Genomic DNA, 18,468 nt, shown 5'->3' with positions numbered 1-18,468 from the left:
AAAGCAGATTACTCTCCAGATTATGGGTGGGCCGCATCTAATCAGTTGAGGGCCAAAAGAGAAAAAAGACAGATGTTCCCAGGGAAGAGGAAATTCGGCCTCCAGGCTGTGTTTGGACTTGAGATGCAGCATCAAATCTTCCTCTGGAGAACCCTAATACACAGATGGACTCTGACCCAGTTAGCAGATATCTAGCTATTGTGCCCAAGAATAAGAAACAGCATTACATCATCATAATAATGTTCTAAGTAGGATAAAGGAGTAGGAAGGCAAACAGATGCATAATTCCAAAAAGCCCAAAAGGAACAACCATTCTGTATGTGCCAAACACTTTAGAAACACTATCTCCTTTCTTTCTCACTAAACACCTAAGAGGCAGGCTACCACTGAACAGGTGGGAAACACGCTCAGAAAAGGAAGCAAATTTGCCAAGGTCACACAGCTGGCAAGCAAGGAATATGAAGTCAGGTCTTCTGACCACGAGTCTAAAGTTTCCTCCATCATACCACGTCTCCAGAGCAGCATGATGAGAGGATCATGAGTTGTCAACAAAACTTAAATTTCTTATCTTGATCTGAGTACAGGCACATATGGTCTATTATTATTATTATTTTTCTTTTTTTTTTGAGTCTTTCAACATGGGCTTACTGTCTCAGGGCCAAAATACTCCCAAGCTCATCCAAATGTTTCTTTTCATCTTCACCTCAACTCGAACTTGGTATCCTCCAACCTCGCTATCATAAATCTGTTGAGCCACTCTGTAGCTGCTGGCCCTTGAAAAAGAGCTGGAAAGGGTGTTTTCAGTGATCTATATACTTAAGATAAAGATAAATATGACTGGGTTTTCTAGATGAGAGCTATGCAAAGGCTTAATAGGAAAAATAGAGGACCTTCAGGTCTACCTGTGACATAGTTCTCTCCATTCAAGGTACATTTGCAAAGCACTAAATAGTGAAAGAGGAGCCCGCAGACTCTATAAGAGAGGGTGTCCAGAGGGAAGCAGAAAATACCCAACTAGAGCAAAGCAACAAAGGCACCAAGATCACACTGAAATTCCTGCACACAAAGGGAAAGACATAGCAGAATAGCAGCCATCTTTTTTCTCTCCTCCATGGGCTTAAAAAACAATGAAGTAAACAATCATCCTCTTGGGTCTTCATTTTTCTTATCAGTAAAATAAAAACATCCTATAAAGTTTAAGGGTTATGTAAGGTACCTGGCACACAGAAGGTGTGTGATACATGTTAGCCCCTATTCCCCGTCACCCATCGAGAGCTACAGAGTTGGAATATGTCTTTCCTGGATATGTAAGCACCCTTTGGTAAATGTGAGCTCACCGTCCCTCCTGATGAGGACCTATAATGATCAAAAGTGAGATCCCAAAAGAAGGTGTACCAAATGGTCAGCCTGAGAACAAATCTTGTCAGTCAGATACCCCAGAGCAAAGCCTGGGATGGAGAAGACACTTGCTAAATATTTGTTGATTTTCAGTAATTAGAATGCAGAGTCTCTCTGCAGCGTGGATTAATGGACCCAAGGCAGAATTTCCCTTGGTTGAACACCTGGGGCTGATCTGAGGAAGGCCAAAGCGTCTGTGTGTTCTGTTGATGATGCTTACCAACGAAGAGCCCTGTGAAGGGCAGGAAGTCTGTTCCAACAAGACAGCAGATGGTCCAGATGGTGCAAAGCAGAGGAAGGAGAGCCTTGCTAAACATGATTCATGGCGGCAGGTTTCTCTACCCCAGCGCAGTGGATGGAAGCTGCAGTGTTTAGGGGGATTCTTATTTCCCACATGAATGTCAGTTACAGCCTCATTTCAAACCCCACTCACTATAAGGAGATGTCTCACTAGGGTTTGGGAACGAGCAAGGGTAGAAGGGAAGGACATATAGTGAGTACTTCTACTGGCACCAGGCTCCGAACGAGGCATTATGTGTACATCATATCCCATTTAATCCTGGCAGCAGCACCATTATTATGAGGAGGGCTTGGAAGGGTCCAGCAGCACTGTGCATATGTCACCTCATTCAATCAGTCACTGCAACTCCAGGCATTATTATTCTCATTTGCAGATGAGGGAAGCCTGCTTCCCAGAAGAAGAAAGTGAGAACAGAAAAGGCACCCTCAGGGGTCTGCGCTATGGTCAGAACGACGCCCTCAGCCCACATTTTGCCTCTCAATGGGAACATTTATCACCACCTGCCTTGGGTTAGAATTAGGTGTTGAGCACAGGGCAGCATCCCCTACTGGGCCCCGTGCTTCTCCAGGGCAACAATCGGGAGGCTGTGGGACTGGGGTTTTCCTAAAGCCCTGGGGATGACACTCCAGAGGCTGCCACGTACTCTGCTGGAACCGCCAGCCAGCCCTGGTCCGGGGGTGGCCCGGAGGCCTGAGACCATCTAAGGGCAGTGGGTGGTGCCAAGAGGGTGCTGAGGACAGACGTCAACTATTCCCAGCCAGTATCGGCATAGGCCGGAGCCCGGGAGCCGGCCTTGACTCGCCGGTGCCTCCATGCCCCTTGTCCAACGGGCCTCAGGTCAGGCGGAGTTTAATGTAAGGAGTCTCTCTAACTCCATGTGCCCGTTCCCAGGGCCTCGGCTTTACCCGGAGCGGTGTCACCCCTCCCTGGACTCTGAGAGCTTCTGACCTGAGCTCCCCCACCTCCCGTCTTGAATCTCCATCCAACCCAGCCCAGGCACCATTCTTATAAAACTATACGCCGCACACCTGTATGTCTTCATGCCCTTGCTCTTGACCTAGGTCTCTTGTTTATCCTTCAAGGCCCAGCTCACAGGTCCTGAAGATGCTGTAGCTGCTGCCGGCGGTGGATACGGTGGTAGTGCTGAGTGCTCTGTCCATGCAGCCAGGCTCGGGGCCAGGTTCACAGGCGTGAGCTCACGGAAGCCAAACAGCAGCTCTGAGATGGGCACAGGGAACGTGCTCCAGGACACACAGCCCAGGGCAGGGTAGCCAGATTGGACTTCCCATGCCCCCACCTCACAGTCGGCCCTTTATCTCCCCCTCATCGTCCCCACAGAAGGCACTGCTTCCTACCGTCTCTGGAGCTCCCCGCTCTTACACTGACCTATTTCCTCCCCGTTCTGCGAGCGTCCTCGTGCTGTCAGGACCTCGGGCCCTTGGGGCTTGTTAATTTCCTTTGGTCTTACTGCCTTTAGCACAGTCTCCAGTACGCAACAAACTCAGTAAACACTTTTTAAATGGAATTTTACTGCCTTTTGCCTGGAGCCTCCCGAGAAGGCAGGCCAAAGGAAGGGTTTCCAGTCTCCACCTCCAGGAGAGCCTGTGCGTTGGAGGATGTCACTGAGGATGGGCGAGCGGGCGGTGAGCAGCCCCTGCAGGGGCTACTTCAGAAGGGCCTGAGGCATGGTCTTCTTCTCCCAAAGCACTCACTTTTGTTCCCTTCTCCCCTTCTTTCCCTGAAGATGCTGTGGGTGGGTTGGAGTTGGAAGAGATTCCAATCTCGAAGCAAGCTAGGAAAACTCCCAAGAAGTCAGGGCTTAAGCCCCGTTTCCTGAGAAGACAAGACGCTCCCTTCTTTTCTCTCTTCCCCACGAATTACTAAGCCAACATTTGCTATTACGAGTAACGGTCTGGGCTGCCCATGTCACAGTTGGACCACGCTTCATTTCTCTGGGAGGTTGTTCTCCGGGAAATCTTTTTTGAATCCTGCTCTCTGCCTGTTCAATCTAACTCACCAACAGTGAGTGGCGCAAGCAGGCTTGGGAAGGCTGGAGAATTTCTCTGCTTCCAGCACGCCGTCAGCTCAATCGTTCTTTCTCCTCTGATAAAACCGCCTGCCCAGCTGCCGATAAGGGCTGAGCGATTTCCCACACTCAGTAAATCAAGGGAGTCTGCGATGCGGGGAAGAAGATGGGAAGAAGACATGTGCAAGTGACGCTGTCCCAGCCACTGGGGACAACTGATACTGGTTACCAGAGCCATCAATCAGCCGGACCGCCCGTGTCAGATGACATCACGGCCGTGAGGGGGGAAGCTGGCACCTGTTCAGCGACGCTTGGGGAAGTGAATCCTGCCCCCTGCCCGACTCCCTGTGCTCGCTCACTCCACCCAGAGAGCTGCCAAGGGAAACGGAGGTCATGGGGTTTGCCTGCGATATTTAACACCAAGGAAAATATGAGACAGGGTGAAGTATTTCTAGTTTCTGTGATTTCACACCCTGCTAAGACATGTATGAATCACCAGGGGAAGCGAGGAAACACCAAGGGAAGCAGAGAGGAATGGAAAGGCTGATAAACTGGGACCTGGTCCAGCCCCACCACCAAACTACTGGGCTACCCTGGACCTGTGGCTTCATGCTGGAGCACCACCGTATTTTTTTAACGTGTGTGTGTGTGTGTGTGTGTGTGTGTGTGTGTGTGTGTAAGAGGAATGCAGTGCATTAGGGGCAAGTGGTTTGCCGAAGGCCCTAAAGATCTGTCTGCCTAGAGAGCTGAGTCTCTACCTTTCCATGATGGTTCCACCTTCCGAACATCACTGAGAATTCCCAAGCCTTCCAAGAGCCTCACAAGCCAAGATCATTTCAGGGGGATCAAGCTGGAGAAACAAGAGCCCACCTTTTTCAAATCCCAGAGGTGCCCGCCACACCCGGCTGGACCCTGCCATGACTCTGTGCCTTTCAGGACAGCCTTGCCTAAAATCATTTATCTTGGCTCCAGGCTGCATTTTGGCCAAAAGGAGTATTTTGGCTTCCTCTCCTATCAGTTTGCCAGGAACAACAGCCTGTCAAGGTTACTTCAGGTCTGGCCTGGAAAGACCATGAGAAACATTCACCAGATAAGAAAGAGCCTTTCGCGCTATCACTACCGCCTTGTGGACACACGGTGCGCCCGCTGTGTTCTGCGCTGACTTGAGAAACGCTTCCCTCATTTGTCCCATGACGGTCACTGGAGGAAAGAAGAGAGAAACAGGGCACCTCTACCTCCACCCACCACTCCCATGGTGTGTGGCCCTGGTCCTCTGTCTCTTTTACCTGCACTGCCGATGTCCAGCTCACTGGGCTAGAGGGAGTCACAGGTCTGGAATAGTTGGTGTACAGGACAGAGCCGAGGAAAGGAAGGTCACATGGGTGGGGCATCAAGCTCAAGGGGCCTCAATTTGAGGCACCTCTTCATTCAGAGGCATGTGACTGGTCTTGCTTCGCTGAAAGTCAGCTGCAGCATTCAGTCAACGAATATTTATTGGCCACTTACTATGGAACAGGCACTGTGCTAGCCAATGAAGATAGGGGAGCATCTAAGACAGACTTGACTTTGACCTTTAAGAGGTGGTGACAGGTATGGGCTCTGTCTCCTCCTCATAAATAATGCACTGAAACAATCTAAAAAAACGTTGTGTATGGACGCTGTGTTTGCTTTTATACACACATATATATTTGTAATAACTCCGATGCAGTGCTATCGGTGCTATTACAAATACGTCAAGTACCATGAGAGCCCAGAAGAAAGAATCACCACCTCTGTTTGGATAGGATCAGGGAAGGCTTACTCAAGGAGGTGACCTGGCAGGCAATGATGGGAAAGGCAACACAGGGTGCTGTACATGCAAATGATACACGGAAGCCTGAAACACTCCGTTATGGTTAAATGTTTGTGCTTCTCTCACCCCTGCCAATTCCTATGGTGAACCCCCAGCCACCGATGTGATGGTATTAGTAGGTGGGGCCTCTGGGAGGTAACTGGGTTTGATGAGTCACAGGGTGCGGCCCCATAATGGGATTAGTACCCTTAGAAGAAGAGGAAGACACTCCAGACCTGCTTCTCTCTGCATTGGGAGGACACAGCAAGCCAGCAAAGGGGCTCTCACCAGAACCCAACCATGCTGGTACCTTGATCATGGACTTTCCGCCTCCAAAACCATGAGAAATAAATGTCTGTTGTTTAAACCACCCAGTCTACGGTATTTTGTTATAGCAGCCTGAGCTAAGACATGCCATGACATATTTATGGAGCTACAAGTAATTCGGCAGGGATGGGTTCCTCACCTTCTGCGGGATGAAGTCTCCCAGTAGGCACATGTGGTATCTGTTGCGTAATCCCTGACACCCAACAGGGAAGAATTTAGCCACCAGAAAGCCAACTCTGAAGACCAGCTTGCTCACAACCCCATGTTCTCTCTTGCACTAGACTTCTGGTCAGGCCACATTTGAAAGATGATCCAACTGCTACAATCTCCATTCTCTCAGCCTTGAATAACACCAGCCCTGAGTCTTAAACCAATACAAGACTTTGACTCTTTGAGTCAAAAGCAATCAAAACCACAGCATCACACCCTATATTGGCCACTAGATGGAGCTATGCATCACACCAAAAAAAAAAAAAGACCAGAGGCTAAATTGATTTTCTCCAAGTGTTCTGTACATAGAATCACTGACTTTCACAGCTGGTGGTAGCAAGTTATACAAGCCCAGCGTCCTGTGAGGGTGGGCATGAAGGATAGACCATTCACAAAATATTTATTAAATTCCTACTTGTGCTAGTTTCAGTTTAGACAAATAATGGGCACTATCTGCCTTCTGGGAGTTCCATGTTTGGTGGAGGAAAGGCACACACACACACACACACACACACACACACACACACACACGCACACATTGTGCATGATGTTTCTTGTGCATCCCAGACTCTGCCGGGTGATTTTCAAGTTCTCTCTAATTCCCAAATGTTAAAAACTTGTTCCAGTTCATTTGGCAGAGCCAAGATTAAATCTCAAATCTGCTTGCCTCTTAAGACCATATCCTTTCCTCAATACCATCCAGTTCCCTCTCAAACACTTCCCATGCTAAGCGAAAGGTTCACACATAAGGTTGGGTGTGAACCAAGACCACCAGAAACACACCAGACAGAGCTAACTGACTGGGGGTGTCCAGGAAGGCATCACAGAGGAGGTGTTTGCTTGTTTGGTTTTTTTTGTTTTTTGTTTTTTTGGATCACTCAGATAAGCTTGAGGGTAAAGAAATTCCAGGGAGAAAGAGGCAGGTCCTGTGGCACAAAGCTTTTGCAAATGCAGGAAACAGCCTTTGGTAACAAATGGCATGTAGCCTAGGGCACTGGGGAGCGTGGGGTGTGTGAGGAGGGATGTGAACAGGGTGGAGGCGGGAGGGCAGCTGAGGGAAAGACTGTAAGCAGCCTCCCTTGTTCAGTTAAGAAGTTGAGATCTATTCCCACAGGCAATGCGAAGCCATCAAAGGCCCTTGGAGAAACTTCTGATGTTAAATTTAAACGGTCATTCTTTTCTCCAGGAAGGGAGGTATATTCATACTTTGGAACATTATACAACTCAGTGACTCCTTTGAAAAGAAAAAAAAAATCTTTCTGAACATATGGACACTAAGTCTGTCCCTTTAATTTCACTCTATACCATATGGCACCCTGAATTTTTAGATGAGTAGATGGATTGGCTTCACAGATCAAAACTTGGTAAGAGACATCTTCGTCTGTTTCTTTAATTCCTTTTCCACTAACCACAGCCGAAGCCCAATTTATCAATCTAATAAAATGAAGTGGTGAGGTCAGACAATTGCTTGCACAGTACTTAGACACGCCTGGCACATACTAAATGCAATAGAAGGGTTTAATAAATACACACACACACAGACCAAAGGCATGTGCCATTAGTTCCTTAGCTAAACACCAAGGAAATCAAGTAACTTCAGCCCTACCTTAGGGAGAACTGAATGATACACACAGGTGCACGTGCAATCATATCCAGGGGAGACAATGAGCTGGAGACATCAAAAAACAGCTGTTCTACCAAGCTGAGGTCCAGTGTCATTTTAAAAACAAAGGCCATATGTTTTCAGAAACTAGAATTTACTTCCACCTCAGCCTTGCTAACTAAACTTGCTGTAAACTTTTACGAGAACTTTCCTCAAAGAGCCTCAATACTGATTTATATATTACTCATACATCGAGGCTGTTTCCATTAAGCCAAACAAACATCTGGATGAAAACTGTAATCATTTCATTGTTTCCAAGTGCCGGGACCTTTGAGGTTGATAAGACATCTAAACCCTGTCTGAAAACTGTGTGTCTTTATCAGATACTTGCCATTAATTAGATGCAACCTCAAAGAGAAATCTAATTGTAGAAGGTTAAAAACCAAGTTAATTGTAGTGCTTTGAGGCTTTGGGACGTTAAATGACGTGCTTAATGTTACAGAGCTTGCGAGTGGCAGAGCGGGATTCAAGCTTGTCTGGTATCTGTCTGTTTTCTTTCCACTACACCAACTGCCTCAGCAATATGACTTATATTGGGCAGATTCTGAAGTACAGACTAAATGACCAGTCATTCAATATCTACAACCTTGTCATGTTTATAAAAGGAAAAAGAATTGAGTACAAAGGACATTAAACGGCGTGCCCTGAACTCTGCATATACAGGCAAACCTATAACTTGGCCTCAAAGCAGAAACTCGCGTGCATTTCCAGTGTGGAGTCATGCTTAACTAGCACTCTAGAATGTCACAACTAGGAGCTCAATGCCATCTGGGCTGCCTCTCCTCATTGTGTAGGTAAATTTCTACATTAAAAGGAATTGGTGGGGCTGGGGGGAGTTGGAAATAGACCAGAGTTCTCCAATTTCAGTAATTGGGTGTTTGCTTACATTTCCGCACTTTTATCTACACTTGCTCTAAGCACTATCTCACTTGCTAAAAATGTAAGCTTCCCAAAGCAGGAAGTGAAATGTAAACATCTGTGCCTTTCAGCAGGGGTAAAGGCTTTGGTTTGAATAGCTGAAGAAACTAGGAATGTCTCACTGTAACATCACTAAGGTTCAGTTTACGGTGTTTCAATGTCTCCACCTTGTGGAAACTGTCAGTAGTACATAAAAATAAATACATCTTCATTTATTAAAAGACTGACCTGACAAGAGAATAAACTTTCTTAAAAAATATGAAAATCTCAAAATAATCCCGAAGTATTTTGGTAGTATATCACAGTGGGAAGTGATAATGATAACCTTGAGGCCACGCTGAATACCAACGGTCTTCTAAAGAGTAATAAAAGATTAAATTACATGTAATTTTAGTAACAGGTATGTGTTACTGTTTTCATGTTCATGTAAAACTAGAGACACAAAATGATGCTCTAAGTTAACTGGATCATTTGATTTATCAGGCCATTAACTTTCCCAGCCATTTGGATAATAGCAGAAACGTGTTACACCGTAAGGGTTTGGTGGCTCCTGTCTTTGAAGATTTCACTATGGGATGGTTCTAAAAGTAACAGGCAAAAAGCCAAAGCAGCTCTATCTCTAAGCTTCGAATTAAATGAAAGAACACTTCTAGTAAGACAGGTAGAACTAAGCAAAAGTAAATCAATTTTGAAATAAACTCAAGTAGCTGTGCTATTTCAACACAGCAATAAAATGCTGGGCAAGATGGGGCAGTACGGTGGTTAAGGAACTAGCCCTGGGCTCTGCTTCTTAACTACTTGGGCAAGTTATTTAACCTTCCTGAGCCTCAGTTTACTCCTCCAGAAGATGGGGATTATGATATCACCTATCTCAAAGGACTGCTGTGAGGATAGAAGAAGATAATATATATATAAAGCACCTAGCACAGTGCTTGGCACATAGTAGGATAATGAGCTATTGTTAAAATTATGAAAACATTGACTCACCCATGGGGTTCTTGATCATTACATTCAGGAAAATGAGTGGCATGATCATCATGCCTAGTTTTTATTATCTGTAATTTTATCTATTAGAATGTTAGAGGGGGAGAAGGTCTTGAAGGACTTCTGGGCAAGCCGGGTTAACAGATGAAGAACTCACAGGCAGTGGAGCAAATGGATGCTCGTTCAGCTTCCACAGTGATCTGGAAGTGTGGCAAAAACAAGAAGCCAAGCCTCGGGCCACACGTGGTCACAGCCCGGCTCAGACATCATCTCGTCACTCGCCTCAACTTCGCATGTTACAGGGAGGTTGGGTTTGCTCCTTCATCCATCGAGCCGCGTGCTCACCAATTCAGCAACGTTTATAAGCTCCTACATGTACAAGGCACTGGGGATTCAGTGGTGAGCAAGACAGACAATGTCCCTGCATGATGGCGCTTGCTGTTGTAAGCAGGAACGGGCGGGGAAACGATAAAATATAAACCCATCCTCAGGATAATTTTAAACAGCGATAAGCTTCCAAATGAGCATAAGACACGGTGACAGAAACTAGGCCTGGGGCAGGTCACATAAAGGACTTCAAGTTGAAGGGTCAAGGAGGGCCCCTCCAAAGAGATGCCAGCCGAGCAGCCAGAAGGAACCAGGGGAATAGATCTGGGCAATAGAACCGAGGCAGAGAAACAGTGCAAAAGCCCTGAGGCAGGAAAGAGCTTGATGAGACTGAGGGACAGAATTACCAGCTGCAGCGGCAGAAGCAAGGGGAGTGCAGGACGACGAGCTCTAAGAGGCAGGTAAGGGCCACATCCTGTAGGCCAGGTAGGCCAGGCTCAGGAGTCTGGATTCTATCCTAAGCATAAGGTTTGGTTTAAAGGACTGACACAGTATGGTTTGTTGTCAAGTGTCACTCTGGCTGCCGGTGGAGCCTGGCTGGAATTGCCCAGCGAGTTACTGCCAAGCCCGGACTGCGGCCCAAGTCTTAACGTCTCTTGGCCCAGAAGGCTCCCCTCCAGGGCACACAGCCTTCAAAATGAACAGGACGTGAGGAAGGCAGTTTGCTCTCCCCCAGAGAACTTCAATAAGCCCCGCAGAAGAGAAGGCAGGGGCCACGCCTCCCCTGCTCCGTGAAAAGAGAGGCGGCCCAGGTACTCACCCGCTCGTGATGTCGTCCGCCCGCACGTTCTTGCTCAGAACGTCCCCGTCGCTCATGTAGCCGGGGGCGTCCATGCTGATGCTCTCCAAGTCCATCTCATCTCCTGCCTTGTCCGAGACGTCCCCGTGGCAGACGCTGCTGCCCCTGGAGGCCAGCTGCCTCCGCAGGGGGGCAGAGTACACATAGCGGCCCGACTCGGTGTTGATGAAGCGGCTGGCGTTGGCTCGGGGCGGGTACCCGTTGCCCATCGAGGGGGCGTCTCCCGCCTGCAGCCGAGGGCTGGACTGGCCGAGCCTCCAGGACAGGGGAGTGGGCCTGCCCGTCAAGCTGAGGATACTGCGCCCGCTGATCTCCGTGGTGACATTGGTGTCAAACGTGGTTTCCAATGTGCTAAAAACATAAAACCGGCCTTGGGTTAGACCCCAATATGCCTAGTAGCCTTTGCAGTTTATATTCTCTTTCATTTATTTTTTTAGAATCATGAAATATTTCCCATATACAAAAGAGGATCAAAAAATAAGGTATTGGCGTATATTAACGCATGTATGTGGAACCTAGAAAAATGGTACAGATGAGCCGGTTTGCAGGGCAGAAGTTGAGACACATATGTAGAGAACAGACATGTGGACACCAAGGGGGGAAAACTGCGGTGGGGTGGGGATGGTGGTGCGCTGAATTGGGCGATTGGGATTGACATGTATACACTGATGTGTATAAAATTGATGACTAATAAGAACCTGCCCTATAAAAAAACAAACAAACAAAACAACTAATACTAAACTTTCATTGGGTTATTTGTATGGAAATATGTTAATATAAACGTTTCAGACATTACACGAAATTTCTAAAAATAAAAAAAAATAAGGTATTGGGCTTCGCTGGTGGAGCAGTGGTTAAGAATCCATCTGCCAATGCAGGGGACAAGGGTTCAAGCCCTGGTCCGGGAAGATCCCACATGCCGCAGAGCAACTAAGCCCGTGTGCCACAACTACTGAGCCTGCGCTCTAGAGCCCGCGAGCCACAACTACTGAAGCCCACGGAACTCGAGCCTGTGCTCCGCAACAAGAGAAGCCACCGCGATGAGAAGCCTGGCACCGCAACGAACAGTAGCCCCCGCTCACTGCAACTAAAGAAGGCCTGCGCACAGCAGCAAAGACCCGATGCAGCCAAAAATAAAATAAATAAGTTAAAAAAAAATAAGGTACCAATATACCACCCAGTGTAGCTCTGTTGTTAAAAATGAAGACAAAGCTGCACATCTACGTGACATTCTGAAAAGCCCAGCACAGACTTTTCCCCTAAAACATGGTACAAGATACCCCCTAACAATTACTTTAAATAAACAATCTTAACTACTGGAATCTTCTTCCAACCCAGGAAAGGAAGTAGAAAACTCTGGACTGATAACAATGGGGCATAAAGGTAGCTGTGTGCCTATTCATCCTAGGACGCTGCATCTCAGCTCACTTTTCCTAAAGGCAGGATGCACCCATCCACTCTCAAGGTCCTAAGATCCCATGTTCACATCCCCAGTTCTCTCCAGACTGAGCAGGTGGGGAGGGCCCTGATTTTCTAACTCTGTAATATCATCTATCCCCCCAACTCCGCTACACACACACACTTTTGCTTCTCCCACCTTTTGTCCAAAATGACAAACTTTGGGAGCAAAAGGCCAGAAAAGAGTGGTAAATGCCTGGGCTTGAGACGCATGAAACTAGCTGAGTCTGAAACTGCCAGGAGATGGAGCTCGTCCCTGGCCCTCCAAAGACTCTTTTGCAGTCAGTCCACTGTCTTTCCGGCCCTGCAGGTCTCACCACACCATCAAGATGCAGAGACACGCTGGGGTCTCTTTACTAAGCAGAGAGAGCGAGAGTCTTTCCTGCAGAAGAAAGCATGGAAGATTTTCCTCCTGTCATGATCACCTAGCCCGAGCCAAGACATCCACGAAACTGCTGTAACATACATTAAATCAGTTTCAATGATGATGGTGGAAAGAGGGATGTTTCTTAGCTAATCAAGAGTCGCAGGGTCCAGCACCTGGTTCCATGCCATCACCACCCACCCCCAGTGGACTCTTCTCTGGGAGAATCAATTAGGTGCCTCATCTGTTTTGTTTCCCTCTGATCCTGGAAGCAGCCTGACTTTCCTTATACTGGGAACTCCTAAGGTTCGGGCCCTGGTCTTCTTTAAGAACCCACAGTGCTTAACTCCAATCTGCCGTAGCTGCTGGCCGTGGTAGAGCCCAGCAGTCTCGTTGCTGTATTCATTTATCAAAGAGACTGAAATTGGAGAAGCAGGGGAGACCCCCCACCCCCAACCCGGGAGCTCACGGGGGTAACCGGGACTTTACCTTGATCATTAAGGCCAAACACAAACCATAAAAGTTGGTTCTGCCCAAATCACAAAGGATGTCCCAGGGCTGCACCCTCTTCACCTTCTTGCTCAACAATGAAAAGAAACTGATAAATGTTCCCAGTGTAATCCTAGAGTTCATCTAACGAAATCATGGTTTAAACATGATCCTACGTTTTTATAAATATTTCTGTCCGTGTTTTATACACGTGCATGACTAACAACGTTACAGAGTGCTTGGGGATCAGAGGCCGGGTAGGAATTCGAGTTATTCACTTTATCACACAGGTCAAATACAGTTCACCTGCTCGTTTCAACAGCATAATATCACATCGTTTTGGAAAATGCAAGCAAAGGGAAATTTAAATACAGCTGGTCTGCAACATCCTCTATGGGATGGATTTAGCAACCTTCTGCTTTGGGGAGGAATTTGTCTCCACGGATTTTTGCTCCTGACACTTCTGCATGCCGTATGGCATTCTTGGTAAATTCCAGCACATTCGGCGATCAAGGTTATTTATTCCGTTATTAACCAAATCACTTGGCTAGTGGCGGGTACACACCGTGGCAGGAGCAGCCATGTGAAAACCAAGTTACTAGCTGGTTCAGGAAAGTGATTCACGCTCCAGATACCTGTGTGTAACCTGAGTTCCCCGTAAACTGGACATGGTCTCCTCCAAATTCTGCCGCAGATCAGCGATGTTCTTCACTGTCCGCAGTCGCCGAGCCTCGGGATCTTCCCCTGGAGAGACAAAGGTTAAAGCTATTTTAGTTCTCAGATAGATGGGGAGATTCCTGGGAACAGCAATTGCGCCTGTGACCAAAACCACGTTCCCTGCTCAGGGCCTGGTTCACCACAGGTGCTCGAGAAGGATTTGAGAATGAATGCATGAATGAATAAATGCGCAGCTGCCCAAAGGAAGGTGTTAAATCTAAAGAGAGAGAGAGGTCTTTCTTCTCCCTGCAGGTCCCTCCAGCAACAGGTGAAGTCTAGCTCGTGGGAAAAGCAAAGTGCCGAGCCTGAGACACACACATTTTCACACTGTCTCCAATAAAGCCACGAACACATTAGGTCTGACCCCTGCCCAGGAAGGATCTTTGGTTTTCTCACCCATGGGTGATAGGTGCTGCTGTCTATTGGCCTGACATTACAGATGGTTAATTTGTAGTGGTTAAAAGATCTGCACTTATTAATCATGAATATTCCTCCAGAGAGAGGTTTGTCTTTTCCTTTGTTCAATTTGTTAGGTCGTCTCGAATGCTGGCTCCTTTAACTCCCTGGCTGAGTGGTCACGGGGTAGGTGCTGACCCTCTCTCTCCATCCTTCAGATTCCGCGGTCCTAGACGAAGACAGTGACAGCGCTGACCTCAAAGGACTGTTGTAGGGACTAAAAGGAGATCCCTGAGCGCAGCACCCACCAAAAGCACTCAGCTCACGCCAGCTGGTGCTGCAGAGCGGGGAGCATTCGAGAAGATTCAGGTTTCTCTCTGGGGGATAAGGGACTTCCATTCCCTGGGCAACATTTCCCATCCCACTAAATACCTGGCCCGGAGAGGTCAAGTTGGCACAAACATCCCAGGAGAAACAGGCTACACACAAGCTAGGAAGCCACGTCCCCTCTCAGAGAAGCCTTGCTTCGGGTTGTCCGGCTATTCTGTTTAGTTTGGGCTGCTTATGGGGGAGAGGAAAAGCCAAATAACTAAAATAGTGATTAAAGGAATCACACATCATTCCCTCAGAGTAATTTCAGGAGGGCTGAGAAGACCACAATCAAGGATCTTTAAAAGCTGATGACTATTTCAAGTGCTCAGCAATATTTCTAAAGAAATCTCTATATAGAACATAGTACACATGGGCAGCAGCAAGTGGGATATAGAGCAGACACCAAGTAGAACTTCCAGCAATTGTCATTAATAGTGCAACAGGCATTTCTTATAGACATTTCTATAAGAAATGTCACAGAATTAACTTTCCTTCTGAGACAGATGATCTTAGATTATTCTCAGCATGGTGGTGCCTGGAGGGTGGGGAATGGACTAAATGATTGATTATATGGAGATAATCTGCTATAGCAAACTCTCTATCCTTGAAAATGCCAGTGTTTTCAATTTTCTTCCCACTTCTAACCAAGAGAAATTTGGAAGGCATTTTTCTCTTATCTAAAAAGTGGTCAAACCTGCATTTCCCATCCAATTCTTTAAAATACATATATATATATGTATGTGTTTTTAAACAAAAGCAATGATGAATATCTATTTTACCTTCCCCTAATGGCTGTGGAGGAATGTAATTGCATCTATCTCCTGGGCCATCAATTAAATATCTTTTACTGCCAGTTTGACCACATTTTATCTGTGTAAAGGCTGCCAAAAAGGTACTGATCCTTTGGATAGCTCCAGGCCCTGCAGGGAACATTTATTATGAAGCTAAGTCTAGGGACCAGTTTTCAAATTACCTTCATTAATTAACTTAATCACACACAACAGTATAATAACTATATTTATAGGCATACCTTGTTTTATCGTGCTTCACTTTTTGTGCTTCGCGAGCATTATGCTTTTTACAAATTGAAGGTTTGTGGCAACCCTGTGTCAAGCAAGCCTATCAGCGCCATTTTTCCAACAGCATTTGCTCACTTTGTGTCTCTGTGTCACATTTTGGTAATTCTCCCAGTATTTCAAACCCTCCACCAGCAAAAAAAATTATGACTCACTGAAGACTCAGATGATAGCTAGCATTTTTTAGCAATAAAGTATTTTTCAATTAAGGTATGCACATTGTTTTCTTTTCTCTTTTTAATTAATTTATTTGTGGCTGCGTTGGGTCTTCGTTGCTGTACACGGGCTTTCTCTACTTGGCGGCGAGCAGGGGCTACTCTTTGTTGTGGTGCGCGGGCTTCAGTAGTTGTGGCACGTGGGTTCAGTAGTTGTGGCTCACGGGCTCTAGAGCGCAGGCTCAGTAGTTGTGGTGCACGGGCTTAGGTGCTCCGTGGCACGTGGGATCTTCCTGGACCAGGGCTCGAACCTGTGCCCCCCTGCATTGGGAGGCGGATTCTTAACCACTGCACCACCAGGGAAGTCCTGTACATTGTTTTCTTTAGACATAATGCTACTGCACACTTAACAGGCTACAGTGTAGTGTAAACAGAGCTTTTATATGCACTGGGAAGCCAGAAACTCTGTGTGTCTTGCATTACTGCAATATTTGCTTTACTGCAGTGGTCTGGAACCAAACCTGCAATATCTCCAAGGTATGCCTGTATTTATCCACGTCTCTATGAATGACACATTTGCCTGTTAACTCTCCTTTAGAAATTCAAAGATCTTTGATATGGAGTGGTATCTCACCTTTGTTTTTGATAACCCCACACAAATCTATAGATGCTCAAGAAATATTTATTGTCCACAAGATGTTTGGTCAACGTAGGGCTGAAGCAAAAGGATAGCTTTTGCATTCCAACAGATAAAGGTTTGAATCATGGCATTGCCACTTACCAGCCACTTGACCTCAGGCAAGTCACTTATTCTCTCCGAACATCATTTGTCAAATGGGGATAAAACCCCTTCCCTCAAGGTTAGGAGGATCAGATGAGATGACACATGATACGCCTGGCACGAAATGAGGGCTCGTTGAATCTGAGTGTCCTGTTTCCCTCTGAGGGGTCCCACTAGGAAATATCTGCTCCTCTCGGAGCTCTACATACCCAGATCCCAAGAGCAACGCAGAAACACAAACCAGTAATCTACCTGCCTTGCTCAGGTGATCACGTTCTGAACTGCCAATTCTACCTGCTTGGAAGATGGCCTTAATGTAGGATCTCCCTACCAACCCATAGCCTGAACAAAATAAACACACAGCCGTGCCCTGGTGGAAATGGCTGGGGCCTTAAAGCCCATATACAGAGAAATTAAAAACTGAATGAACTATTCCATGTCTACCTGTGGCTCTCTTGCATCTACCAAGGGCAGTGCTCCCTCAAGCCACTGGCCGTGATGGAGAGAACACCATATTCTGACCAAATAGAGCAGAGGTGAGGATGTCAGGGTGTTCCATGAGGAACATGGACGGAACCGGGGATTTTTACTTGGAAGAGGGAGGCTAAGGGACACGCTGCTACATGGAAAAGAATGGAAATTGTCCATGAGGTTGGATTATACTCAGTGATTTAGAAAGGTAAGGATAAAAGACTCTATTACTACTTATCGCCAATAAAATATGGAAGGGCTGCCTCGTGAAGGAATAGACTTTCCATCACAAGAAGTATTCCAGCAGAGACTGAAAGACAATTCATCAATGAATGATCGAAGGGATTCATGGACTGGATAATAAGCGGACGTTGTTCCTTCTAACGTTACAATCTGAGATGCAGGACTCACGTGTAACGCTATGTAAATGACAGAGCACCATGGGAAAATCCACCTACTTGCATAAGTAAGGGGGAGGAACTAAGCAATTGATCAAATAGTCTCATAAATGTCCATTCCTAAATACACTCGTTTGTTGTCATTTCAAGGGATCGGCTGTACATAAGCTGAATTCAACCTCATACATACAAGCTACTATGTAGTGTCTCCATAAAATTCTTAACTGTACGGCCGCATGTGTTACAGGTGCCCACGTGAGTTCCACTACTTGAATGTAAAGACAAGTCACCCTGATTCAGATATTGTCCTTAGCAACTAACATCGTTTGACTTTACACCAAAGGGTGCTTGATCAGGCATGACCGGCTGCACTGTTCTGGTCCCCAAACCGACAGCATCTCAGGCTTTCTGAGCTCTCACCTGGTTTACTGTCCTGATGCGCAGGAGACATGGGGAGAAAAAGATAAAGGAGTGAAAAGATCACAGGCTGCCATCTGTCCCTGTGAAATTTAACTGTTATGTGGAATGTTTTCCGGCTGCCGCTTTTGCTTTTCAGATGTGAATTTCACTGAGCCCCAATGTCTGCCACGACTCCACACTCCTCCACGAGTCACACATCTGACCCATGCCGGCCTCTGAATCACCAGCCTGGCTCTTTTGATGCGTGCACATACGAACACAATCTGGAATGTGTGTGGAGACCTGAGTAGTAATTAAACTCCACACCCTTCTCCTGAGAGCTGGCCCTTTTCCTGCACTATCCATGTCCTCATATGCAGGGGAGCTAAAACCTGGGAGAGAAGGAAACATAAAATCAATCCCAAACCACTAAATGGGGCCCTAAACCACTGTAAGATGGATCACTTACAAGTGGCCTGAAACCTCTCTGCCCCATCACTGTGCCCAGGCAGCAGAACCAGAAGGAAAGAGTGAAATCACTCAGATTC

The 18,468-nt window shown here is 46.7% G+C and overlaps 1 protein-coding gene across 7 annotated transcripts in view; it reads right to left on the bottom strand.

The window, feature by feature from the left end:
* Positions 1-18,468, bottom strand: part of NAV2 (neuron navigator 2) — a 399,145-nt gene that overhangs the window by 145,875 nt on the left and 234,802 nt on the right. For all 7 annotated transcript variants that reach the window (XR_005021033.1, XM_036862156.1, XM_036862161.1 and 4 more), the window contains 2 exons: positions 13,791-13,899; positions 10,806-11,195 (listed from right to left, as the gene is read on the bottom strand). Coding sequence is in view for 6 of the 7 variants with exons in the window: in XM_036862156.1 (XP_036718051.1) it covers positions 10,806-11,195; positions 13,791-13,899 (499 nt within the window). In the remaining variant the exon portion in view is untranslated. The remainder of the gene's footprint in view (positions 1-10,805; positions 11,196-13,790; positions 13,900-18,468) is intronic.

Source organism: Balaenoptera musculus, chromosome 8, assembly GCF_009873245.2.
Source record: "Balaenoptera musculus isolate JJ_BM4_2016_0621 chromosome 8, mBalMus1.pri.v3, whole genome shotgun sequence".
NCBI classification, from domain to species: domain Eukaryota; kingdom Metazoa; phylum Chordata; class Mammalia; order Artiodactyla; family Balaenopteridae; genus Balaenoptera; species Balaenoptera musculus.
The sequence above is the reverse complement of the archived record's forward strand: the minus strand, read 5'-3'. Positions and strand labels throughout refer to the sequence as shown.